The sequence below is a fragment of the Gobius niger genome (genome assembly GCF_951799975.1).
Source record: "Gobius niger genome assembly, chromosome: 8".
Classification (NCBI taxonomy): domain Eukaryota; kingdom Metazoa; phylum Chordata; class Actinopteri; order Gobiiformes; family Gobiidae; genus Gobius; species Gobius niger.
In genome coordinates this window covers 31,049,752-31,077,540 of record NC_136859.1, presented here as the reverse complement: position 1 = coordinate 31,077,540, position 27,789 = coordinate 31,049,752, and the positions used below count along the sequence as shown (strand labels likewise).

The following is a 27,789-nucleotide window of genomic DNA, read 5'->3' as shown; positions in this document are numbered from 1 at the left end:
CAAGATCGCGCGTGCACCACGTTGCGTTTAGAGTTGCGCACGGACTGCGCCAGTCACAAGATCTGGCCCTGAGAGTCTGATGAGGCTGTCAGTTCTGCTGCTGGTATGAAGACGGGGAGGTGTTGCCCCCATAGCTGAACACGCATGTTACAGGAGGAAGAGAGATCATATTTATTTGAGGCTGCAGGCTGTTTTTATGCCATTTATTATGTTGTGCATCTTTTTCAGTATCTTATATTTTGTCTGCTTGAAAATGTTCCCATGACCTAAAACAGTTATTCAAAGTAGTTTTTTTCTGGTTCCTTAAACCAAAGCATGCTACAAATCACCTCTGTCCCTTTAAGGCCCTGCTCCCCTCCAAAACAAACCCCTCCCTTTAATAAATACAGTTTTCCTCATTTTTTTTTTAATGACAGATTCTTTCTGAAGTTGAGCTCAGAGTACTCTTCTTCCTCCTCCTCCTCCTCCTCCCCCGCTGTCGTTCCGACGCCGTCTCTGCTCCGCACTTTGCTCCTGAAGTTCACCTGTGCGTAACTCACGTCCACCTCATCATCGCTGCTGTCGGAAGAATTTGGACATTTCTGCTTTTGCAGTTCGGCGACATTCTCGTAAACATCTCCAGTGTCCTGTAAGAGAAAGAAAATATAACAATAGTGATTTCAGGAGGAGGGAACCAACGAACAAAAAGAATTGGATACATGTTTTCTACCTGGTCATTTTTCTTAACCTCAGCGTAGACAACGTCATCCTCTCTCGGTTTCGGGGGCACCGTCCTATAGACAGACTGGTTAGTGATTATATGCAATGGACTCTTACTCATTGTAAGAGGAAAACACTAAATCGCTTTATCATACTGTAAAGTCGTACTATCTCGGTCATAGCCTTAGCTGTGGTGCTCAGGCGCCCACTCTCAGCCACTGAATGTTTGCTTGCATATCAGCATGACGCTCGAGAGGGTATTTATCCCCTCTCGTGTTCATGTCTCCGGGTCCCTTACCAATGGTTACTCCTCCTGTATAAACAGTTACCATCCAGACCGCTGCCTATTCTTCATCCTTCCTCTCGAACACCGTTGTTATTTCTCTAACACTCATGTTACTGTCACTTACTGTTTGGTCTTGTTAAAGCGCAGAGAGGCGTAGTGCAGTGAACCGTCGTTGCCGTTTTGGCTGCTGGGGCCTGGTCGATCCTGAGAAGGCACAAACTGGTTGGGGGGGGGGCGATAATTTAGTAGTTGTAAAATAAAGGACAAATCTTACGAAAGCATTTTGGAATTCAGTCTGATCATTTGAGTTGCCTTGTGTACGAAATGCGCGGTATAAATAAACTTGCCTTGTCTTGCCTTGGCGTGTTTGTGCGTCCCTCCTTAGCTGAATTCTTACGTTTGAGTCTAAAGACGAACATGAGTGACAGTTAAATAACTTGTTGGCGAACTTGATCTAAAACAAGAGTTACTGTTTGTGTAAATACCTGTAAAGAAGGAAGGCACAGGAGATAATGAGCAGCGGCACAAGAGCGAGAAGAATGAACTTCACAACGCTCCCTGCAGAAATAGAAACAACTCCTTTTTTAATTCTTAAAGTGTTTCCCCCCCTCTTTTTAATGTCGTTATCAAACATACTGTTGCAGATTGTTCAGGTCAGCACACACTACACGACTTTTTTTGCTCTAATTCTCAGTCGCACCGAGTCTTCTTGAGTTGTGTCTAGTCGAAGGCAGTAGCACAGAGTCGAGTCGTGTAGTGTGGGGGGGTCAGGACTGAACTGGCGTTGGAAGCGTGTAGTGTGGGGGGTCAGGACTGGACTGGCGTTGGAATCGTGTAGTGTGGGCAGCACAAAGACACGACTAGACTCCATTCGCACGAAATCAAACATTCACAGGAGAAACGTGAGTGATTGTACTGTCCCCAAAGCGAACACACAGAATGCAGCGGTCAATGACAGAGAGAAAGAAAGAAAGAAAGACACAAAGAAAGAAAGAAAGAAAGAAAGAAAGAAAGACACAAAGAAACAAAGAAAGACACAAAGAAACAAAGAAACAAAGACACAAAGAAAGAAACAAACAAAGAAAGAAAGACACAAAGAAAGAAAGACACAAAGAAAGAAAGAAAGACACAAAGAAAGAAACAAAGAAAGACAGAAACAAAGAAAGAAAGACACAAAGAAAGAAAGACACAAAGAAAGACACAAAGAAAGAAACAAACAAAGAAAGAAAGAAAGAAACAAAGAAAGAAAGACACAAAGAAAGAAAGACACAAAGAAAGAAAGACACAAAGAAAGAAAGAAACAAAGAAAGAAAGACACAAAGAAAGAAAGAAAGAAAGACACAAAGAAAGAAAGACACAAAGAAAGAAAGAAAGAAAGAAAGACAGAAAGAAACAAAGAAAGACACAAAGAAAGAAAGAAACAAAGAAACAAAGACAGAAACAAACAAACAAAGACACAAAGAAAGAAAGACACAAAGAAAGAAAGACAGAAACAAAGAAAGACACAAAGAAAGAAAGAAAGAAACAAAGACAGAAACAAAGAAAGACACAAAGAAAGAAAGAAAGAAAGAAACAAAGAAACAAAGACAGAAACAAACAAACAAAGACACAAAGAAAGAAAGACACAAAGAAAGAAAGACAGAAACAAAGAAAGACACAAAGAAAGAAAGAAAGAAAGGCACAAAGACAGAAAGAAACAAACAAAGACACAAAGAAAGAAAGACACAATGAAAGAAAGACAAAGAAATAAAGACAGAAACAAAGAAAGACACAAAGAAAGAAAGAAAGACACAAAGAAAGAAAGAAACAAAGAAAGAAACAAAGAAACAAAGAAAGACACAAAGAAAGAAAGAAACAAAGAAACAAACAAACAAAGAAAGACACAAAGAAAGAAAGAAAGACACAAAGAAAGAAAGACACAAAGAAAGAAAGAAAGAAAGAAAGACACAAAGAAAGAAAGAAACAAACAAACAAACAAACAAACAAACAGAAAGAAAGACACAAAGAAAGAAAGACACAAAGAAAGAAAGAAAGACATAAAAAAGAAAGAAAGAAAGACACAAAGAAAGAAAGAAACAAAGAAACAAACAAAGAAAGAGAGACACAAAGAAAGAAAGACACAAAGAAAGAAAGAAACAAAGACAGAAAGACACAAAGAAAGAAAGAAACAAACAAAGAAAGAGAGACACAAAGAAAGAAAGACACAAAGAAAGAAAGAAACAAAGACAGAAAGACACAAAGAAAGAAAGAAACAAAGAAAGAAAGACAAAAAGAAAGAAAGACACAAAGAAAGAAAGACACAAAGAAAGAAAGACACAAAGAACGAAAGAAAGACACAAAGAAAGAAAGAAACAAAGACAGAAAGACACAAAGAAAGAAAGAAACAAAGAAAGAAAGACAAAAAGAAAGAAAGACACAAAGAAAGAAATACACAAAGAAAGAAAGACACAAAGAACGAAAGAAAGACACAAAAAAGAAACAAAGAAAGAAAGACACAAAGAAAGAAAGACACAAAAAAGAAAGACACAAAAAAGAAAGAAAGAAAGAAAGAAAGAAAGAAAGAAAGAAAGAAAGAAAGAAAGAAAGAAAGAAAGAAAGAAAGAAAGAAAGAAAGAAAGAAAGAAAGAAAAAGAAAGAAAGAAAGAAAAACACCACAGCGGAACAAACAACTCATTTCATTCCATGGCCACAGCCCCACACGAAACAGCACTACTTTATTTGTTAGTATCGTGTAGTGTGTTCGCTCTTGCGTTTCTCAGTCGTTCTATAATCGCACTGAATCGAGTCGTGTAGTGCGGACCCCCCCATTCTATATAAAATCGTTTAAGACTAGAAAAATCGTGTAGTGTGGGCTGACCTTTAGATGTAACTTTTTGCCAATGTTAGGGAGGCTATTCAGTGCAATGTAATAAAGCTAAAAAATAGACATGGGAAGTGAAGTGCCCATACATATTACATTGTGGAAACATTTAGCTCACACACACAGTTTCATGATTTATGAGCTATTTTGATTAAAACAGGAAGTGTAACTATGTGATTGGTACATATAATATTGGCATTCCATTGGAAAGAAAGTGTATGGTATTGATACGTTTGATGGTTCTATACTCCAGAGTTGTAAGTCCCATCACTTGCAGTTTGATTGTACATTTGGTCAGTTGGATTTTATCTTAGAATTTGTATTGTTTGTGCATTTTGTGTTCGAAGTAGTAGTGAAAATGTTCAAAAGTTCACATTAATGGGCTTTTATCATCTTTGCTTTGGCCAAGGTTTGTTTGTGGCTCCTGACCTGGTTGAAAGAGGCTGACGGGCTCCGATGTGCTCTGGCCCAGTTCGTTCTTGGCGGTGCAGTAATAGACTCCAGGCTGTGTGGACGGTACAGTGTAGTTGATGTTGTCAGACACTTTGGTGGCTCGTCCCTCTGAGCTCCTGTACCAGGTGTAGCGGCTGATGGGGAAGCTGTGGCTACTACAGCTCAGAGTCACTGACCTGCTGCCATCAGAGCCCTGCTCCTCCTCTGCTCTCAACACCAACGCCTGCTTTGGACCGACTGGACACAAGATTAAAGGAAAGGTACGTGAGATTCTTTTGAAATATTTCATGAACATGACCTTTTTTGTGGGATGGGGCTGTCCTTCAAATGTTCCTCAAACATTTGAACATGGTTGAGGAAAACATGTTCAAATGTCAAATGTTTAAATGATCACGTGCACAATCCTGCATCCTATTAAATCAAATCATTTGCCGATGTCAAACTCGATTGGTTGGTAATGGGTAAATTGAATAAAGTTTTTAAGTTCCAGCTTGTCCTAGTTATTCGCTGCCTGAGGCCCATAATGCTGCAGATATTTGCCTCATAATGGAACAACAATGAATGAAAGTTCTTTCACAGCTCAAGAGACATGGAAGTAATGGGAAGATTAGCATCCACAAATGTTAAAACGAATAAAGTAGCTCGTTCTGGAAAGTTTGCGACCCCATAAAAACTCCATCCATGTTGCACTGCCACCAACAACAACTCACAATCTCCATCACTCATACTGTATAAAACCCTCTCACATGTGACTTTGAGCTCAGCTGGTGCAGATGTTCCTCGGCTGATGGGGTTGTGGGCAGTGCAGCTGTAGAGGCCGCTGTCGTTAACACTGACAGACTTCACGGTGTAGACGGTCCCAGTGTGCACATGGAGCTCCTGCCCCGCTGTGACTCTGCTCCAGGAGAATGAGCTCACAGGAGGATCGCCCTGAGCGCTGCAGCGTAACGTCAGAGTCATGTTCTCTTTAACCGTCAGCCCTGGATCAGCCTGGACTCTCACCTCCTTAGGCCCGTCTGCAGACACAAGCACTAAGTCATTGTACATTTCAATCTCAAATATTGTACTAGAATGAAACGTGCCTGAAGACTTAATGTTGTGAAATAACTGTGTAAAAATGACTTGACTCACACTTGACCCTGAGTGACCTCTGCGTGCTCTTTGACCCCACTCTGTTGTGGGCGGAGCAGGTGTATTGTCCTGAATGGGCTGAGCTCACAGTGACAGAGTAACTCAGAGAGTTTTGGTCAGTGGTTTTCTTCAGCTCTTCTGTAGAACCCTGTGAGGTTCTGCTGAGGGTCAGGGAGGCGGCAGGAGAACTGTCCACGCGACATGAGATGGACACACTCTGACCCTCGGTCACCTCTGTGTCCATGGACAGAATCAGATTAGAAGGAGGATCTGAGGAGAAGAAACAACATGATCAGTTATTAATAAAGACTTCACAAACTTTAGGTTCAACTGACATGAGACTGACAAGTTTGACAAATGACATAAAAGTCTCATTTGAGCCTCTGTTTGAAGATTCATTTTATTTGTTCTAAACTGGAGCTGTTCACTAAGAACATAAGGACTCTTCTTCTCACAGTGCTGTCTTATGAATTCCATAAAACCTTTCTGTGGTTTTTTACATTTTCAACAGATCAGTTCCTGATCCGATCCAGTTGTTTGCTCTGCAGCTGTAACAGCCCTGGTCTGCTTTTCCCACCACACTGTTTACACCTGTGCCCTGACAATATTTACTGTTTTGATTCCAGTTGTTCCAGGAGGAGGGTTTGCGTCAGTGGTACATTTAAAACCAGCTGCTGCTTCTCTGGCCTGACCGACAATTTCAGTGTTGGTGTTCCTCGGTTTGTCTGCAACAGACAGCACTCGTGCTTCACATCTAGACAGTCTGGGTTCGATTCCCACCTGGACGGGACATTTCTGTGGAGTTTACATGTTCTCCCCGTGTCTTCGTAGGTTTCCTCCAGTTACTCCATTTTCCCCTACCACTAAAAACATGTACAATAGGCCAGGATGAATGAGAGTGCCATGTTGGCGTGTTTACATGCATGAGTGTGTTCATTAACATGCACTGTCCCAACCAAATACAAAAAATAAGAAAGGTTTATACAAGTAGGAACAAAACGCCTGGAAACTCACACTGAACCTGTATCTCCAGTGATCCAGAGCGAGCTGTAGACACAGAGTTTTGAGCTGAGCACGAGTAAGAGCCACTGTCTTCAGGCTGGAGAGTCTTAGAAAACGTCTTTCCCGAGGACAGTCTCTGGTAGTTTTTAAACCAGGTGAATGTGTGTGGAGGGGGTTTACTCTGCAGCACTTCACAGGTGAGAGTCAGTCTTCGGTCTTGTGTATATGGAGGTGAGGCTGACGGTCTCACTTCTACACGAGGTCCATCTGAAACAAGACGCCAGTGTCAGAGCCAATTCAAATAATCAAATAATCCAAGTTATGGCTTACATTGAACATCTATTTTTACATATTGGGATTGTTGTGTCCCAAGTCTGTTTCGGGCCAGACACACATAATCTCCACTGTCTTGAATCTGAGCTGAGTTAATTTCCCAAACAGCTCCACTGTGTTGAGTGGGGTTCCTTCCCTGGCTGTACCTGTACCAGGTAAATGTGGGAGGGGGATTTCCTTTGGCTGAACAGCTCAGAGTCACAGACTGACCCTCTTTAACATCATTAGAGTTTATTTCAGCCACTGTGTCTTGAGGAGAATCTGTATAAACCAAAGAGACACAATCAGTAGTTCTCAGATGTGAATAATGTGGCTCTCTGAGTGCAGACAGATTGAAAGCAGGATTGAAAACGTTGGAAAAGGTCCAAAACTCAAAAGACAAAATTGTAATTAAAGTTTTCTCTAAATGACTAGAACTGGTCTGGCCGGAGCCTGAGTTCACTTTGTTCAAGTGACAGCGTTGTTGAAAATGTTCTGTACTTACACCACACAGTGACATTGATCTTCTTAACAAGTTGTGGGTCCTTGTTTTCTCGTGTTTGACAGGTGAACTCTCTGCCGTCATCCCTCCATGTAGCTCTGTAATCTGCTGTAGCTTCGTAACTAACACCAGACTGATATGTTTCCAAACCAGACGGAGGAACACTTTCAATTTTCAGGTATGAAGAACATGTTCTCGGAGTAGAACAACTGAGTCGGACATTGTAACCGTCTTGTACAGGGGCTGGTTTATTGAAAGTGATGGGACATGGGTTTACTGTGAACAGGAAAAGAATGTGATTTTAATGTTTCTTTGTTGATCCACCAAAAATATTGTACTTACCTGTAACTGTAAGTTTAGGCTTGTTTTTCGTACTCCATCTATTTTTTGTCTCCTTGGGGATGTATCTGAAAAAGTACACTCCACTGTCCTGTTCTCTCAGGTCACAGATAGACACACTGCATGATGGTCCTCTGGAGGATGTGGCTCTGTTTGATAATCGTGTTGATCCAGTGTAATTGACTCTTCCTCTAAACTGTGAGCTGACGGGACGTTCTGTGGGTTTGTTACTGTACACGATGGTGCCACCGACATCATTAATACTTCTATCACGTGTTCCGTCCTTGATCCAGAACCACAGAGCGTCTTCATCAGGTAAATCTCCAGTGACTTTACACTTGATCTCCACACACGTCCCCACATAGGCACTCAGTGAGGGGGTCTCTATCACTGCAGGACTGTAGGAGTCACAGGGACCAGCTGATGGAGATGAAAGATAGAGAAAAGTTGATAAAAAAGAATCCCTCACAACAGAGTGACCCTCTCTCTCTCTCTCACACACCTGAAACGAGGATCAGAAGGAGGAGACGGACGACTGAATGCGACGCCATTTTCTCACACGTCCCTTCTGCAACGCAGGATCTGAAAAAGACATTCAGTTTTCTGTATCAGGTCAGCTATCTGTGGTATAAGTCATTTTTTTTAATCGATTTTCCACTAAATTTAATTTGAGGGTTCTTTTTGTTTGAGTGGTTTTCATTTGAAACAAGATTTCGTACCGAAATATTTGCGCACATGCAACACAACCAACCCCGGTCTCCCCTTAAATGTGGACAGACAGGCACCAGGACGGAAGGCATTATGAAGACAATATCCTTCAGCAAAAATAGGGCCAAAACTGATGATCAGCCCTTAATGATACGTCACATTTTTGCTTCTTATACTTGTTCTTGGCTTCTTCACATGCACAAACTGTAGGTTTAAATATAAGTTGCTGATTATAAAGTGTTGTGTAGAAAGAACAGAATCTCTAATATAACATGAATAAGCAAATATCAGACTTACCCTGAAGGCTCTGGACCGAAGTGTAAAACATTTAAAGATTGTTTAAATGTGTTGTTTATTTTTTTGTATCCAGACTTCAAGCAGTTTGCCTGTTCACCCAAAACTGTTACTATGTCAGTGTCAATGTCTGGCCCCTCTGTGTCAGGGCACTTCCTCCTTAAGTCTGAAAATACTGCCTTTCGCTACAAATACAGGCCTGTTTTTCACACTTACTGTATGTGTGACTTCTTCTAAGACGGACATACTTATAACCCAATCATATCTATACTGAGTTAGTATTAACCTTTGCAATTCATTAGAAACATATGTAAACATTCAGACGTAACAAAAGCACATCAATGGGAGGCTTCAATTTGCGACTTTTTCTGATCCAGTATGAACCATTCTGCGATGCAGCCAAACCAGCATCTCCACCTCTGAGATCTACGTAAATAAATCATAGATAGATAAACTTGCAAAGTTTGGAGGGTCACAGTGGGCTGGGAAGTTTGGTCTCCACAAATGTTTCAGTCGTCACTTGTAAATTCCCCCGTGAGACAGTGTCCCTGATCGCAAATTGATTTTATTGTGGACGATCTCAAGGAAAAGGGGAATGAGTCTAAAAGAAAGAAAGGACCGACGAGGACATTACAAAACCTGGAAATGTCTAAGAAATTGGTCTCCAGCTCATAAGCAGTGGACCGTGGCATGTCTGAACGTTATCATTGTGGAATTTCTCACGATGCAATGGATCTTTTCGACCGATGCCGTCCCAGTGCAGCTGATCTCCCAGAGAGGGGACGTAAACTGGCCTGCGTACTCGCCTGATTTCGCCCCTGTGATTATTTCCTGTGGGATTATCTCAGATCTCTGGTTTAGAGCGGTCGTCCACAGACCCCGAAGACCTACAGAACAACAATCAAACTGCAATTTCCAATATACCGGTCAACATGCTTAAAAGTGTAGACCAAATCTTTCAAAATCGTACGAATCAGCGTTTTGACAATAGAGGCTGACAATGAAAAACTGTTCTTTTCAAATAAATCTCCAAAGTTGTGTGACAGGCAACACATAATAAGGAGTTTCAATTATAATCATTTTTTAATACATTTCATTTTCAAAAAAGGAAGTTCCCACGCCCAGCCCTGTATCCATCTTATTCCAGAAGTTCCCGTGGACTGACTGACTGATAGACATTTATTGATTGACTGTGGAATCCTTCCGGCACTTTTTCCTGCATTTTCTGCAATTTCTGCAATTTGTGCATGATCAGCTTCTGCAATTTGTGGGCTTTGTGAAAAAATTGTCCTTCCTCAGTTTTCAAGGTTTTTTTTTTTTACGGTAATTTGACATTTTTGCCTTGGTGTGTATGTGGACCTGGCCCATGAGTGTGTATGGGGGAATCCAGCCAATGGGGAGACTCCAGGCCTTTCAGCCATTTGTGCAGCTTCTGCCGATTAAGCACTGGGGCCATTTCAACAGTTTGACCAGTTTATGGAATATAAAAAGTTTATGCAATATTAATAATTTATGCAAATTAACCACTTCATGGAATTTAACCAGTTTATGCATTTTAAAGCGTTTATGCAACTTAAGAGTTTATGCCATTTGGATTTATGAGTTTTAAAGACTTTATGCAATTTACATAATTTATGCAAATCAATCCATTTATGCATTTTACTAGTTTATGCAGTTTATACAGTTTATGCAACATGACATTTTGTGCATGTCACCGGTTTATGCAAAATAGATTATGCAAATTAACCAATTTATGCAATTTAAACAGTTTATGCAATTCTGCATTCGCTTCCCGCAATTCCGCAGTCAATCGCAATGGCGCAGCAAAGCGTAGTTAGCTTTGTAATGGCTCAGGCTGGCAGCCCACACTACAAAGAAACAGGTTGAAGAGGATAATATACAGTAACATATCATATATAGGCGAAATGAAATGAAAGCAAAACACACAAATAACTTTATCTCACATCGAAATGAACAATGTTTGAACCGTTGAAACATTAACATGTCAGAAGAACAAATGAAAATTTTGGAATCAACAATGTCTTGTGTGAGTAAAGACAGTTTGTAATAATGTCCTGCACAATGATTATAACATTGATTATGTTTATAATCAATTACACTTTGCCACTGTACTCATTTATTAAACTTCTGCATTCATCCCACCAGTAACTTCTGCTGTTCATTTTCATTTTTAGCCATATTTAGTGACTTTCCCAGCAGCGTCTACTTCCTGCAGCAACGGTTATTTTAAGAAAAAGAATGAAAGATAAAGAAAACAATGCACCGTCTTAGGGCAGTAGTTATTCTAATGCATATTTGAAATTGAAATAATTCAATAAAATAATTAAAAAGTCATTATTCTTTCTCCACAGTGACTGTAAATATGTGGTGTCACAGCTGCCCTAGGACAGACTGATGAGAGCAAGGCTGCTAATCTGTGCCATTTGCCCCTCAAACCACCAGCCACTCAGTCAGACTATGCGATCACACAGAAAAAGCCCGGTGTGTCAGGCCCGAGGACACAACAACAGTATGAACAGTTCGTCAAAGTAAATCTCCTGACATGAAGAATAAATGACAGTTCTGTGTTTAAAATCTGATTTCACACAGACATCATTTCTCCAGACTCATCTGCATTTACAGGAAAAGGCCGCAGTGTTTTGTTGGCCACAGGAGGCAACTTGGAAGGATTTAAAAATAAAACATTCCCCCAGAATCTATACTATTTCGTTTTTATCTTGAGTGTAATTTGAAAAGGCGTTTCACATCTTTTCCATGGGTGCAAAATTACAAAAAAAATAATATAATGTTGGCCTTGATTTGAGTTAGTTTAGAGTCAAATCAAATCAAATTCACTTTATTTATCCGTTAGGAACTTCATTTGCAGAAGAAGTGTCAGTACGAACCCGATAAAAACAGTACATCCACAGACATACAACACACACAACATGTGCAATAATAAATACATTAAAAACAATGGACTTTGAAGTTCTGCACCTTTCGTTTCTCATAAATGAGTCAGTCTGAAATAGATCATTTCATATTCTATTTTTAAAGACATTTTATTTCTGCCAGTATCAAGGACAATATACATACACACATACCCATATACATGCATGCATACATACATACATGTATACACAGATACATATATACATATATACACATTACACACACACACAAACACACATACATATATATACACATACACATGTATACACACACACAAAGATACATAATCAAACTTACCACTGGTCGCTCTGTCTTGTAAATGCACACAGATTTTGAACCATACGTCCTTTTATTATAAGAAAATATTCTGTCCTCAGTTCAATATTCAGGCGTTTCACTGAAGGAAGTTAAATGATTATTTATGTGCTGTGCAGTCCCCCTTTGAGTCAGGCCACTTCCTCTTCGAAGAGAAAGAGACAGATTTTTTTAGGCCAATCATTATGCTGCAAATAGAGCTCTAGTGGATTCATTTCAATTGTTTAGTATTAGTATTTAGTAATTTTCAACAGGCATCTTATGGGTTCATCTTTGTCGTTAAATGACTCAAGTCACACTGTCAACAGAAAAGTGAAAATGAACTCAATGTGTCCACATGAGTGGAAAACCACAGTGGTTCAAGACTGATGAGAACCACTGCACAGAAGGCAAACTCGCTGTTAAAATAAAGGACAAATATTGTTTGAAGTTTGAATATGATTTTAGGAGCATAGCAAATAACTGTAAAAGTGGACATCTGAGGCTCGGAAAATAAGCTCCCTCTGCAGGCAGCTGTGGGAACCACATGAGTTGATGAACTCCATCCATCCATCCATCCAGCAGTCTCAGCACAGATGCCTAAACTTCCCGATCCACACACACCTCCTCCAGCTGTTCTGGGGGGACCCCGAGGCGACACCAGGCCAGCTCGGAGACATAGTCCCATCACCGTGTCCTGGGTCTTCCATGAGGCCCTGTCCCACTAGGACATGCGGGAGGCGACCAGGAGGCATCCGAAACAGATGCCCTAGCCACCTCAGCTGGCTCCTTTCGACGTGAAGGAGCAGCGACTCTACTCCGAGCTCCTCCTGGGTAACTGAGCTCCTCACCCGATCTCGAAGGGTGCGCCCAGCCACCCTGAGAAGGAAACTCATTTCGGCTGCTTGTATTCGCGATCTTGTCCTTTCGGTCATGACCCAAATCTCATGACCATAGGTGAGGGTGGGAACGTAGATCGATCGGTAAATCGAGAGCTTTGCCCCGACTCAGCTCCCTCTTCACCACGACAGACCGATACAGCGACCGCATCACTGCTGACACCGCACCGATCCGTCTATCGATCTCACGCTCCATCCGTCTCTCACTCGTGAACAAGACCCCGAGATACTTGAACTCCTCCACTTGAGGCAAGGACTCCCCACCGACCTGTAGAGGGGAAGCCACCTTTTTCCGGTGGAGAACCATGGCCTCAGATTTGGAAGTGCTGATCCTCATCCCGGCCGCTACACACTGGATCCGAGGTTCAACTATCGGCCGGATCCTCCTCTCCAGCACCCTGGATTAGACCTTACCGGGGAGGCTAAGGAGGGTGATCCCTCTGTAATTGGAGCACACCCTCCGGTCCCCCTTCTTAAAGAGAGGGACCACCACCCCGGTTTGCCAATCCAGAGGCACTGTCCCCGACCGCCACGCGATGTTGCAGAGACGTGTCAGCCAAGACAGTCCTACAACATCCAGAGACTTAAGGTACTCAGGACGAATCTCATCCACCCCCGGAGCCTTGCCACCGAGGAGTTTTCTCACCACCTCGGTGACTTCAGCCCCGGTGATGGGCGAGACCACCTCCGAGTCCCCAGCCTCTGCTTCCCCATCGGAAGACATGACGACGGTATTGAGGAGGTCCTCGAAGTATTCCTTCCACCGCCCGACGCCATCCCCAGTCGAGGTGAGCAACTCCCCACCCGCACTGTAAACAGTGTTGGTGAAGCACTGCTTCCCCCTCCTGAGGCGCCGGATGGTGTGCCAGAATCTCCTCGAGGCCGACCGATAGTCTTCCTCCATGGCTTCTCCGAACTCGTCCCAGACCCGAGTTTTAGCCTCTGCGACCGCACGAGCTGCAGCACGCTTGGCCTGCCGGTACCTCTCAGCTGCCTCCGGAGTCCCATAAGCCAACAAGGCCAGGTAAAAATACGGTTGTTTCTTACATTTTATATTTTAACTCTACAAATGTTAAGCACTCCCTGATTTATGTAAAAATATTCGTCCAAATCTTCTTGAGGGCCAGAGGTTCCTTGCTGGTGGGCCGGATTTGGCCCTCGGGCCTGACGTTGCCTACCCCGTTCTAGTGTGTCACAATCCACACACACCTCCTATCGTCATAATCAGATCAAAGTTTTCATTACGTTTCACCTTATTAGTGTCATTAGTGTATATTCACACACGAGAGACTGTCAACATGTTTCACAATGACTTTAATTACATAGACTCACATCTCACAGAAAAACATAAATAAAAAATGAGGAAGACAAAAAAAAAGCATAATCCTCAAATGACAGTGGTGCTGAAGGGAAGAAGATTGAGAGTCTGATGAGGCTGTCAGTTCTGCTGCTGGTATGAAGACGGGGAGGTGTTGGCGCCATATAGCTGAACACACATGTTACAGGAAGAAGAGAGATCATATTTACTTATTGAGAGCTGGTGTTTTTATAGCATTTGCTGCTGAGTTCAGTATCTTATATTTCGTCTGCTGAACAAAGCTACCACGAACTAAACCGGTCATTCAATGTTGTTTGTATTGGTTCTTTGGTTCCAACGCCTGCTGCAAATCACCTCTGTCCCTTTAAGGACCTGCTGCTCCAAAACAAACCCCTCCCTTTAGTAAAGACACTTTTCCAGTTCAATATTTCAGCTCTTCCTTTTATGACGGGTTCTTTCTGAAGTTGAGCTCAGAATACTCCTCCTCCTCCCTCGCTGTCGTCCCGGTGCCGTCGCTGCTCCGCACTTTGCTCCTGAAGTTCACCTGTGCGTAACTCACTTCCACCTCATCATCGCTGCTGTCGGAAGAATTTGGATATTTCTGCTTTTGCAGTTCAGCGACATTCTCATAAACATCTCCAGTATCCTGTGAAACAAAAATAACATAATAATAGTGATTTTAGGAGATTGGAACGTTTAATTCAAACATTGGATACATGTTTTCTACCTGGTCATTTTTCTTAACCGCAGCATAGACAACGTCATCCTCTCTTGGTTTTGGGGGCACCTTCCTATAGACAGACTGGTTAGTGATTATATTCAATGGACTCTTACTCATGTTACTGTTACTTACTGTTTGGTCTTGTCAAAGTGCAGTGAGGCGTAGTACAGTGAACCGTCTGTGCCGTTTTGGCTGCTGGGACCTGGTTGATCCTGAGAAGACACAAACTGGTTGAGTGGGGCGATAATTTAGTAGTCGTTAAAATAAAAGACAAATCTTACAAAAAGCTGTGTTTGAACATGATTTTAATATGATTTTTATAGAACTTGAAGCCATTGACCATTTATGCTTCATCTTCAAGGCAACAAATTCCGTTCCCTGTATGACGCAGCAGGAGCTTGGTTCGCATTGCCGGCAGTAAGTCAGACCTGTTCCTGGTGCGTGTTGGTCTCCGCCAGGGCTGCCCTTTGTCACCGGTTCTGTTCATTACCTTTATGGACAGAATTTCTAGGCGCAGCCAGGGGCCAGAGGGTGTCCGGTTTGGGACCCTCAGGATCTCATCTCTGCTGTTTGCGGACGATGTTGTTCTGTTGGCTTCAACAAACCAGGACCTTCAGCTGCTCTGGGGCGGTTTGCAGCCGAGTGTGTAGCGGCCGGGATGAGGATCAGCACCTCCAAATCCGAGGCCGTGGTTCTCCACCGGAGAAAGGTGCTTCCCCTCTACAGGTCGGTGGGGAGTCCTTACCTCAAGTGGAGGAGTTCAAGTATCTCGGGGTCTTGTTCACGAGTGAGGGACGGATGGAGCGTGAGATCGATTGACGGATCGGTGCGGCGTCAGCAGTGATGTGGTTGCTGTATCGGTCTGTCGTGGTGAAGAGGGCAAAGCTCTCGGTTTACCGATCGATCTACGTTCCCACTCTCAAGGCAAGGCAACTTTATTTATAAAGCGCATTTCGTTCACAAGGCAACTAAACTCAACTAAAACCTATGGTCATGAGATTTGGGTAGTGACCGAAAGGACAAGATCGCGGATACAAGCGGCCGAAATGAGTTTCCTTCGCAGGGAGGCTGGGCGCACCCTTCGAGATCGGGTGAGGAGCTCAGTTACCCGGGAGGAGCTCGGAGTAGAGTCGCTGCTCCTTCATATCAAAAGGAGCCAACTGGGGTGGCTAGGGCATCTGTTTCAGATGCCTCCTGGCCGCCTCCCGCGGGAGGTATTCATGGCACGTCCTATTGGGAGGAGGCCTCGTGTAAGACCCAGGACACGCTGGTGGGGCTATGTCTCCGAGCGGGCCTGGTGTCGCCTCGGGGTGCCCTCATAAACAGCTGGAGGAGGTGTGCGTGGATCGGGCGGTCTGGGCATCTCTGTTGAGACTGCTGCACTCGTGACCCCGTCCCGGAAAAAGTGGAAGGAAATGGACGGATGGTTGGATGTACTCCAGGTAAGATTTCGATGCAGAAACATTACATGGTGAAAAGCTTTTGTGGATTTTGCTTAACTTGAGTCCCTGAATTAAAACACAACTTCTGTGGTTCAGTGTCAACCAACTGCATACTGTAGTTTTCAACTTGATGGGACGATTTTTAGGATGTAGATGTAACTCAAAGTATGGTGGCTACTTAGCTCAGTGTGTGGATTTTAGCGTTGGATTGTGATATATAATCAGCAATCTGCTTTAAGATTCAGTGATGTTGATTAGTGCAGCACATTGGTCAAGGGATGGCATATTGTTTGTGTCAGTCATATTCCTGCTAAGACCTGCTAAGGGTTGGGTTTGTACCAACAGAAAATACATGTGTATTATTTTAGTGTCAGGCTGCTGTAATAAATCACAAATTGTCAAGACTTTTCCAAACTTTCAGAAGCTGCAGTTTCACAGTACTTTAGGTGGGCTGAACCTCAGGAGACAGTTACATGGACATGTTTGTCACGTGAAACATACCAAACACGCCTAAAGACACACACTACTCCCCCACTGCTTGTGATAAAATGAGTATTTGGAAGTCTCGTTAGCTTTTGGTTTCGTCAGGTGACTGTACTGTAGCCACACTTTAATGGTCAATAATAAGCTAGTAACATAAGCGCTCAATGACGACCGCTTTAGAAGTGCTTCAGTGCATTTTAACATGTATAACCAGACTGTTGTAACAAGCAATACATTTGGAGAAGGATCTGTGCGTGTCACCTGCATCCCGGCCCTGACCGCGAGCGCATGGCCTCTTCCTCTGCATCATCGATGTCCCCGAGCGGGAGGCGACTGACGGCGAACACCTCTTCAAAAGTTGCTAACTGAAGTAAACTCTTCAACCCTAACGGCCCCCGATCGGGCCAGTTTTGCTCCGGGCAGTTGGACGCCACAGGACACAAGGGGGCGCCCTTCCAACCTTCTCAGTGTAAATGTGAGTTGACTTTCTTCAGAGTTAGACTTTAGGTCAGACACCGTGAGTGACAGTAACATGACGCTAAATACAGTGAGCTCTTTGTTTGCAGTAAAAAGTCTGAGGCCTCATTGCTCTTCAGTCACAGACTGAGAAGTGAAGGAAGTCATGGAGCTTCTGCTTTAGACAGAACTTCAGACTTCTGCTGGATATAAGAGTTATATCATATTCTGAAACACAAATATGTACTAAAAACATAATGTTATGAAAATTATCATTCCAATTATACAAAAAAATGTGAAAATCCTGTATCTAATTAAACTATTAGTTGTATGTACTATCACTCTAAAAAAAACATGACAGATGTGGACAGGACTGTGGTAGATCTACTTTTAATTTGGAGAAAATAGTTACTATAGAAACTGTTGAAGAAATGAACCTCATGAGCTTCTTCTGTAACATCTGTCCATCTGCTGACTCTACAGCAGATATGATGTATTTTTTTAGAGTGAGAATAATAAATAATTAACTTACTTTTTAAACACATAAATTCAGGATTTTCACACCTATCACTAAGGAATACTTGAATGCAAATATTTTAATGTTACGTCCAGCAGAAGAGTAATGTTCTAGAGCAGAATCTCCAAGACTTCCTTCGTCACTTCTCAGCCTGTGCCTGAAGAGCAATGAGGCCTCAGACTTTTTACTGAAAATAAAGAGCTCACTATTTAGCGTCATGTTACTGTGACTCACGGTGTCTGACCTACAGTATAACTCTGCAGCCAATCAGATCACAGAGACTCAGAGTGGGCGGGGCTCAAATATGACCAAACGCCAAGATCCAAGATCTGAGACAAAAATAATAAAACCCCGGGCTTAACAGGTTAAACTTCGAAGGAGCTAATGCCCCCCTCTCACTACTCCAACTCACTTCTGATTGGCTGATAGCCGTAGTCCAATACATTCACCGCAGACGTCCTGAATACGCTATCTCAACATTATTTTTATTTATTTATTCTGACCGTTTCTGGGAGACGGACATTTTTCCCAAATTGGTCAAAATGACGGAGGGATGGAGAACTTTAACCCATGACTTATAAATATTGCACTTATGCATGTACCTGAATGTAAACAGCTCAAATAAACTAAACTGAACTACCTGTTTGGGAAAGTTCACAGTGGAGTAAAGAGCGTTGGCGCTTGATACACCATTCCTGTCAACATAGAAAGACAAATTAAAGCATTCAAAATTGATACTACAACATCCTCGTCCTTGCTTACGTCAGGTCCGCTCTTCGCTGTGCTTCTGGGACATCTCGTCTCGCCTCTGCCCTGGCATCACCTGGGCCGTCCCTGGAGCTGTTCCATCGTCCCTGAACGAAAAAGCAACATAATAATCCACAACAAATCTGCTTCATTATGTGTTTTATCATCCCTTTTAGGATGAATACTGCATATGAAGTCCCGGTATGAACATATCAGGAGGTTTGTTCACATGGTCGACAGCATTGTTGGAGTCCCCCAGGGCTGCTCTTTGTCCCCAGCACTGTTCATAATGTTTATTCACATGATGCGATAAGGTAAGCCTTTTTTGATCTCACAATGGAGATATTCATTTTAGGTGAAATCAGGGACCGAAAGGCACCTGGTTAGAGGACCACAAGATCTCAGTCATCCAGTCTGATCATTAAGACAAGCTTCAGCATGCGTTGGAGCAGTTTGCAGTAAAGGGAAGAACATCAGCACAAGAGAAAACCACCCAGTTACTTTCCCTTTGATTAAATAGTATGATACAAATATCAAAATGGAAACAATGCTGCGTCCACTATTCAATCACTTATGAATGTTAGAAGGTGTTTGTTATAGAAATAGAAGTTATTACCACAATCCCTGAACAACTTCTCCACCATGGCGTGTTTGTGCGTCCCTCCTTAGCTGAATTCTTACGTTTGAGTCTAAAAAACAAACGTGAGTGACAGATAAGTAACTTGTTGGAGAACCTGAACTAAAACAAGAGCTACTGTTTGTGTAAATACCTGTAAAGAAGGAAGGCACAGGAGATAATGATCAGCAGCACAAGAGCGAGAAGAATGAACTTCACAACGCTCCCTGCAGAAACAGAAACAACTCCTTTTTTAATCTTTAAAAGTATTTCCCCCCCTCTTTTTAATGTCGTTATCAAATATACCGTTAAAAACTGTAAGATGTAACTTTAGGCCAATGTTAGGGAGGCTATTCAGTGCAATGTTTGAGATAAAAAGATAGACAATGGAAGTAAGTCTCCATACATATTACATTGTGGTAAAAGTTAGCTCACACACTTATTTTTATAATAACAGGAAGTGTAACTATGTGATTGGTACATATAATATTGGCATGCCATTGGAAAGAAAATGTATGGCATTTTTAATATTTTTATTGCACTTGATGCGTTTGATGGTTCTATACCCCAAAGTTGTAAGTCCCATCACTTGCAGTTTGATTGTACATTTGGTCAGTTTGATTTTATCTTAGAATTCGAAGTTGTATTTGTGCATTTTGTGTTTGAAGTAGTCATGGTTCTCATTATTTGAAAATGTTCAAAAGTTGACATTAATGGGCTTTTATCATCTTTGCAAGGTTTGTTTGTGGCTCCTGACCTTGTTGAAAGAGGCTGACGGGCTCCGATGTGCTCTGGCCCAGTTCGTTCCTGGCGGTGCAGTAATAGACTCCAGGCTGTGTGGACGGTACAGTGTAGCTGATGTTCTCAGACACTATGGTGGCTCGTCCCTCTGAGCTCCTGTACCAGGTGTAGAGGCTGATGGGGAAGCTGTGGCTACTACAGCTCAGAGTCACTGACCTGCTGCCATCAGAGCCCTGCTCCTCCTCTGCTCTCAACACCAACGCCTGCTTTGGACCAACTGGACACAAGATTAAAGGAAAAGTATGTGATATTCTTTTTAAGTATTTCATCAACATGGCCCATTTGAGGAAAACAAAAACGTGTTTTGTATCTGCCAAATCCAATGGCCAAATTAATTGGATATTTGCCTCATAATGGAATGATGAATGAAAGTTCTTTCACAGCTCAAGAGACATGGCAGTAATTAGCATCCACAAATGTTAAAACAAATAATGTATTTGTTCTGGAAAGTTGGAGATCCCTGAAAACTCCATCTATGTTGCATCAATCAACTCACAATCTCTATCACACATAGGGCCAGATCTTGTGGCGGCGCAGGTTCTTGGCGAATTATTTTCCGAGTGGCGGAGCTATATGTGCCATTCGCCTCCGCCACCTGTGAGGGGGCGTCACAAGAGGAGGTGACTGCACTGATGGAGACACGGCTGACATTCACTTCCTCGTTTACATTGCGCTGTCTTGCGTTCTTTCTTAAGCCTTAGGCTCTCACAGGTCAAACTAAAAACGTTATTTACCCCATCGTTAGCTAAACCATGTTCACGTCTCGAGAGAAAAAGAGCTACAGCGTCCGCTGTGGCGCGGATCGGCCGCGCTTGGCATGAACGCGAAGCAAAACAAATGCACATGTTCACCCCCCACTCCCACACAACCACTCTCCTGGACGCGGAGTCGATCTGGTTGGAGGAAAATATGTGTGTCTCCATCCACTTAAATGCGCTAAGTCTGGAGTGGCAAGATCACAAAGTGCGCTCCAACTGAGCGCAAAATGTCACACTATCGTCTCCATTTTGATGCACAAGATCGGGCCCATAATGTATAAAACCCTCTCACATGTGACTTTGAGCTCAGCTGGTGCAGATGTTCCTCGGCTGATGAGGTTGTGGGCAGTGCAGCTGTAGAGGCCGCTGTCGTTCACACTGACAGACTTCACGGTGTAGACGGTCCCAGTGTGCACATGGAGCTCCTGCCCCGCTGTGACTCTGCTCCAGGAGAATGAGCTCACAGGAGGATCGCCCTGAGCGCTGCAGCGTAACGTCAGAGTCATGTTCTCTTTAATCGTCAGCCCTGGATCAGCCTGGACTCTCACCTCCTTAGGCCCGTCTGCAGACACAAGCACTAAGTCATTGTACATTTCAATCTCAAATATTGTACTAGAATGAAACGTGCATGAAGACTTAATGTTGTGAAATAACTGTGTAAAAATGACTTGACTCACACTTGACCCTGAGTGACCTCTGCGTGCTCTTTGACCCCACTCCGTTGTGGGCGGAGCAGTTGTATTGTCCTGAATGGGCTGAGCTCACAGTGACAGAGTAACTCAGAGAGTTTTGGTCAGTGGTTTTCTTCAGCTCTTCTGTAGAACCCTGTGAGGTTCTGCTGAGGGTCAGGGAGGCGGCAGGAGAACTGTCCACGCCACATGAGATGGACACACTCTGACCCTCAGTCACCTCTGTGTCCATGGACAGAATCAGATTAGAGGGAGGATCTGTGGAGAAGAAACAACATGACATTCACTGTCTAGGTTCAAATGACATGTCTTTGACAAGTCTGACAAATACATTTCACGCACAGAGCCCTTGTAGCCAGTGGAACTCTGTATTCGTAGTTATCCAAAGTATATAAAGTACCCTTCTGTTTCTTGTTTTCTTCTATTATTAGAGTAACTCATAAAAGCCTTATTTGAGCTTCTCTTTGAAGACTTTTTGTTCTAAACTGGAACAAAAACGTTTCCTCTCACAGAGGCCTGAAATAAAAGCTTTGATAATTAAAAACAAATGTTTAACTAATAATTGAACATCATGTTAAATCAAATAGACGACTCATCATGAAGAGATAAACTATAATCATCATATTGCACATTCCTACGTCTTGTATATAACACCATAGTGACTGAGAACCAGCAGTTACTTACAGAGTACTTTGATACAGAGGCCTGTGCTGTAAGTTCCTGATCCGATCCTGTTGTTTGCTTTGCAGCTGTAACAGCCCTGGTCTGCTCTTTGCGCATTCCTCAGCTCCAGACTGTTTTCACTTGTGCGATCACGATAATTACTATTTTGATTCCAGTCGAATCCCCATGGAAAAGGTTTGGCGTCAGTGTTACATTTAAAAACCACAGAGTGACCAGCTGCTACTTCTCTGGTCTGACCAACAATTTCAATGCTGGTGTTCCTCGGTTTGTCTGCAACAGATACAATTAAGAAGAGTAAACACACACACACAGTCTCACATTAACAACATGTGTGTTCAGTTTAGTAAAAGATACCAGAAGCATAGTCTAAACAGATGCTCAGTTGATGAATGAGGCTCTGGGTGTTATATTATCAAATTGCATTGTATTCATGAAGGGTACAGTAGAACAGTGGTTCCCAACCACCTCATGAGGCATTCATTTATACTCCAAGTGCCCCAAACTTTCCAAAATTGACTTTGTGCATAATTTCAAATCATAACAACGATGCCCAAGAAGTGACTTCCTGTTGCGATCCAGCACACCAAAATAAAAGCACACATTGATTAGTTCAGCAGGTGCTTGCAACATCACAAGAATATAATTAAATACACACATTTTAAGTGTTTTGTCTGTTAAAAGTTGCACTAATGAACTGCTGAACTAGTTAATAAGATTGTTCTCGGGTCTAATCTGACTCCTTTTTCATTAAGTTAAATAAAACTTGAATTATATTTCTTTGTATTAAATATTTGGCTCAGTATCTATATACTACATAGGATTGGGTTATATTTCTGCATTGATATTTAAGCACAGTTCAACTCTGACTTTTACATGGTAAATGTGTAGCATGGTAGAACTGTGGCCTCCTGCACTGCCTCTTTAATTTTGGGTGTGGTTATTTCTTGCTAGTGTATTTTTTCCCCCTTTGTTTTGGGCCAGTGGCATATTTCATTTAAAGATTTCAAGATTCATTTCAATGACATTGCACCAGTCTATATCAAACCTTCTGTTGGTCTGTGAATGCAGTAAATTAGAACAACTGCCTTGTATAAAATTGCTCTCTCAAAATGGCTGTAGTGAATGTCTTGAAATAGGCCTCTGTCTCTTTAAGAACCTCTGAGCCTTTAGACACGCCCCCTCCACACGCTGCCTGTGGCATCAGTGGGGAGGGGGTTCTGCTGAGAGGCAGTGGTTGGTTACTCGGCTGGTGACGAAAGCTCGGAGGCGTCTCCAGGAGGTGGGGGCGTTCCTAGGAGGACTCAGGCAAACCTATCCCTATAATGGCTGCCATCATAGTTTTTACAGATTACTCAAAAATACGTGAATGTGCCAAGGCAACACTTCAGGCATGTTTTAATGAGGGAATGACATAATAACATGATGGAAAGCTTGAAAAAGTAAATTTTGCATAATACCCCCCCCTTTAATTATTTGGCACATTTGAAGGGGTGGAGCTACGTTCACACCAGGAGGGGTTAAAAAGAACCAACTGAACCTTTTCTCTCCCTCATTCACTCCTGTTTGTAGAGCTTTGGTCTTTGGAACAGAGGACAGAGTGGCCGTGGGGAACACTGGGGTCACAGAACTTGACCAGTGGCCGGACCCGGAAGCCAAGAAGCAGAGCCGACCCAGCCTGGACCTCTGGCAAGAACCGACAGTAACGCTTGTGTACTTCCAACTGTGGACTCTCCCCAGGACGCACAAAAAAAACCCAAAACAACACACCTCAATCCATTAAAAGCCTTTAAAACGACTTCACTTTCGTCATAAAACTTTAAAAACTTCACTCAAGGACTTCACTCAAGGTCACTTGTAGAGAGAGCTCAACGTGTTGACAGGGCAGACAGCCAGAGAGGACACTTTAATGCAGATCAAAATCCAGATGAGGGACAATTAGAAGACAGGATGGATGTATTTCCACCTGAGTCCTTTGATTATGGAGCCCCCATAGTCTGAATTCACTTCATAGAGGGGGTGTCAAAGAGGATGAGATCATTCAGACTAGTGCCTAATGTTATAACCTCTTTCTGCCTCGCATAGCTTAAGCTTCCTCTGAAATAGCCAAGCAAGGAGCATTAGTCATGTTTGACCTATAACTTGAAATATTTAAACAGGGCAATTTATTGTCTTGCGACCAGGGTGGGCCATAGTACTTTAAGTAATTACTTAGGTGACTGCTGTTGGTTTATGGCAATATATGCTCTCGGTATGGTATGCTGCCAAAATGTATTAGGGGAATCTCATTGTACCAGACAGTTCAGAAAAGGAGGAATTAGCTCAAACGGAAATCTGCACCGACAGACCTTAGGTGGGAATGACCACACTGAGTGGACAGGAAAGACGAGAGGCTAGGAGGGGGTAGGAAAGTATGGGCTTCTAGACATTATAAAAGAGGAGAGCACAGGCAGCTTGTTGGGGTTTTTGCTTCCGAGCACCTCCAGAAGAAAGAAGAACAGAGGACAAGCTGAGTAGAAATTTGATGTAAAGAAGCTGCAAAGAGGTTCCTCTGCTCTCCACAGAGAAGGGACATCAACAACATCTCCCAGTAATGTAGAGTACAGAACAATACGCCTAAAAACTCACACTGAACCTGTATCTGCAGTGATCCAGAGCGAGCTGTAGACACAGTGTTTTGAGCTGAGCACGAGTAAGAGCCACTGTCTTCAGGCTGGAGAGTCTTAGAAAACGTCTGTACGGAGGACAGTCTCTGGTGGTTTTTAAACCAGGTAAATGTGTGTGGAGGGGGTTTACTCTGCAGCACTTCACAGGTGAGAGTCAGTCTTTGGTCTTGTGTATATGGAGGCTGGGCTAACGCTCTCACTTCTACACGAGGTCCTTCAGAAACAAGTCGCCAGTGTCAGAGCCAATTCAAAATGATGGAAAAAGCCAAATCGTTTAAGTATCTTATATTTAACATCTATTTTTACATACTGGGATCTTTGTGCCCCATGTCTGTTTTGGGCCTGACACACATAATCTTCACTGTCTTGAATCTGAGCTGAGTTAATTTCCCAAACAGCTCCACTGTGTTGAGGAGTGGGGGTCTTTCCCTGACTGGATCTGTACCAGGTAAATGTGGGAGGGGGATTTCCTTTGGCTGAACAGCTCAGAGTCACAGACTGACCCTCTTTAACATCATTAGAGTTTATTTCAGCCGCTGTGTCTTGAGGAGAATCTGTATAAACCAAAGAGACACAACAGTAGTTCTCATTATGTGAATACAAATTTGGTTCTCTGAGGGCCAACTGCCAACAGACTGAAGTCCATATCAGGTGACCAGGTGAATCATCTAAAAAGGTTTGATCTAACCATGTTTAGACGCAAAAGACAAAACTGTTATTTAAATTGTCTCTAAATTACCAGGATGCTTGAGTGTCCTGTACAAATGTTCAAGTGAGAGCGTTATTGAAAACAACTTACACAACACAGTGATATTGATCTTCTTAACAAGTTGCGGATCCTTATTCCACTTTGTTTGACAGGTGAACTCTCTGCCGTCATCCCTCCATGTGGCTCTGTAAACTGCTGTGGCTGAGTAACTAACCCCAGACTGATATGTTTCCAAACCAGACGGAGGAACACTTTCAATTTTCAGGTATGAAGGACATGTTCTTGGAGTAGAACAACTGAGTCTGACATTGTAACCGTCTTGTACAGGGTCTGGTTTCTTGAAAGTGATGCGACATGGGTTTACTGTGAACAGGAAAAGACTGTGGTTTTAATGTTTCTTTGTTCATCCACCAGTACAATCATCTGCCATCATTCTAAAGGTTAAAAGTAAGTAATGTACTTACCTGTAACAGTAAGTTTAGGCTTGTTATATGTACTCCATCTATTTTTTGGCTCCTTGGGGATGTATCTGAAAAAGTACTCTCCACTGTCCTCTGCTCTCAGGTCACAGATAGACACACTGCATGATGGTCCTCTGGAGGATGTGGCACTGTTTGATAATCGTGTTGATCCAGTGTAATTGACTCTTCCTCCAAACTGTGAGCTGACGGGACGTTCTGTGGGTTTGTTACTGTACACGATGGTGCCACTGACATCATTAATAGTGTAACTCCATTCCCCGTCCTTGATCCAGAACCACAGAGCGTCTTCATCAGGTAAATATCCAGTGACTTTACACTTGATCTCCACACACGTCCCCACATAGGCTCTCAGTGAGGTGGTCTCTATCACTGCAGGACTGTAGGAGTAGCAGGGACCAGCTGATGGACAAGAGGAGGAAGAAAAACTTAGTTTAATCTTCATGCTGTATTATCACAAGATACTCTTCAAGAAAGCAGCTTCCCTGAAATGAAAATGTTTCACTTCACAAATCTTGAATATTTGCTTCTGTTTTGAAGTTTAAGTTTTAAGAACAGATCATAACACAAAGTCTATGGATGCAACGTGACCTTGAGCAATGAAACTGTGACAAAATGATTCTGAAGGTGAAAGCATCTGGTAAATTCAAAATCATCTGGAAACTTCTCCACAGTTTTACTCACCGTTCATAGTGTTTGAGCACCTACATTGTTTGACGGTTAGTCACAAGTCTGGAATGGTTCAAATTAGGGAAAGTGTTTGAGCTCTTATAGGATCTGTTTATGGATCGTCTGAGAAATAAAGGCTTTTATCACTGTCGAGGTGTTTTAAATGATTAACATTTGAGGAGGAAAGCTTTGAACATGCTTTAGAAAGGGGAGTTTGGGGGGTGAGACAGGACTCTGGATTGTGATTGGCCACCTCCAGATCACTCCACCTCCCCACTGAGAGAAGTATTTTGGGGTCAGCAAAGAGTTGAGTTAAATTTTATCACTAACTTATAGTATATGGGAAATTGGCGCATAAGGTAAATTTGGTGGTGGTTTATTTCAGTCTGTATCTTCCATAGATGTAATAATTAAAGATAGATTAATACCTATTCAGCCCCATTCATAGAAAAGGTCCCGAGTCATGTGTGAACCTTAATGGCCGCTTTGTTTCCTCCTACCCAGACTGTTCCTTAAAAGGGCAAAAAGGCGGTAAGCCCTGCACTCGTGGGGCGGGCGGAGCCTCCACAGAGCTCCAGAGCTTGATTGACAGGCTCTGGAGCCAGTCAATGCACTGAAAATGCTTCCTCTTTTTCAGGCTGGTAAACAAGAACCAACGTGGTTAAAAATATTTCACCTACCCCAGTGTTGTCACATGGGTCAAAGCAATTTTTAGAAAAAGAAAAGCTCTTTGGAGCCAGGCCTTTAAGCCGGTCTTTGGAGGTCAGAAGTGTCATTAGAATCAATGCTTCTTAGTGTCTCTTGGAGGGGGTGGTGTTACTGTATTGTCAGCTCCCCGGCACAAGGACAGCGTTCCTCGCACATTGGCATCTTCACACAGACACGATTAACGACAAAACTTGAAAACAATGAAACAATGACTGGAAAGCATTTTGGCTGAAGTGAAACACTCGCCTAAAGCCAAACCCTGTTACAGCTTAATTACATCTCAAAGCACCAGCATAAAGCTATTTTACCGTCTGCAAGATAAGGACAGAAACGTTTGTATCAATTGGTTAAAAAGTAAATTCACACAAGTCACACATTCATCAATAGATTTGGCTCGAATCAATCAATTATGTTGTAAAGACAAAATATACTGTTCAAAGATGAGTTTATATGTGATTTAGTTCTCGTGCTGTATAACTGCATTTACATTAGATCTGAACATTTTTTGAAAGCATTTAAGGATGTTGAGTTTTTTAAGGTGTCATTCAGACTATTCCATACATTTACTCCTCTGACTGAGACACATCTGGCTTTGGTC

The 27,789-nt window shown here is 42.6% G+C and overlaps 2 protein-coding genes and 1 long non-coding RNA gene across 3 annotated transcripts; all 3 read right to left on the bottom strand.

The window, feature by feature from the left end:
- Positions 1–478: 478 nt before the first annotated feature.
- On the bottom strand, positions 479–19,260 carry LOC306967090. Its single transcript, XR_013793155.1, has 7 exons — positions 19,186–19,260; positions 19,032–19,104; positions 18,431–18,522; positions 18,309–18,363; positions 1,110–1,189; positions 710–773; positions 479–626 (listed from the first exon to the last, which is right to left on the bottom strand). It is a non-coding gene; the product is annotated as an uncharacterized lncRNA (long non-coding RNA).
- Positions 4,216–5,673, bottom strand: LOC306966754 (neural cell adhesion molecule 1-like; the record flags this gene model as incomplete). Its single annotated transcript, XM_079561568.1, has 3 exons — positions 4,216–4,535; positions 5,045–5,314; positions 5,430–5,673. 3 exons carry the CDS (start codon positions 5,671–5,673, stop codon positions 4,216–4,218), a joined length of 834 nt encoding a protein of 277 aa, XP_079417694.1.
- Positions 19,261–19,741: 481 nt separating the features above from the next.
- LOC306966753 (B-cell receptor CD22-like) lies at positions 19,742–24,831 on the bottom strand (the record flags this gene model as incomplete). The annotated part of the gene is made up of 5 exons (XM_079561567.1): positions 24,589–24,831; positions 21,964–22,233; positions 21,268–21,537; positions 20,883–21,152; positions 19,742–20,049 (listed from the first exon to the last, which is right to left on the bottom strand). The coding sequence occupies exons 3-5, from the start codon at positions 21,509–21,511 to the stop codon at positions 19,742–19,744; spliced, it is 822 nt and encodes a 273-aa protein (XP_079417693.1). The 5' UTR covers positions 21,512–21,537; positions 21,964–22,233; positions 24,589–24,831.
- Between the last annotated feature and the right edge of the window lie 2,958 nt (positions 24,832–27,789).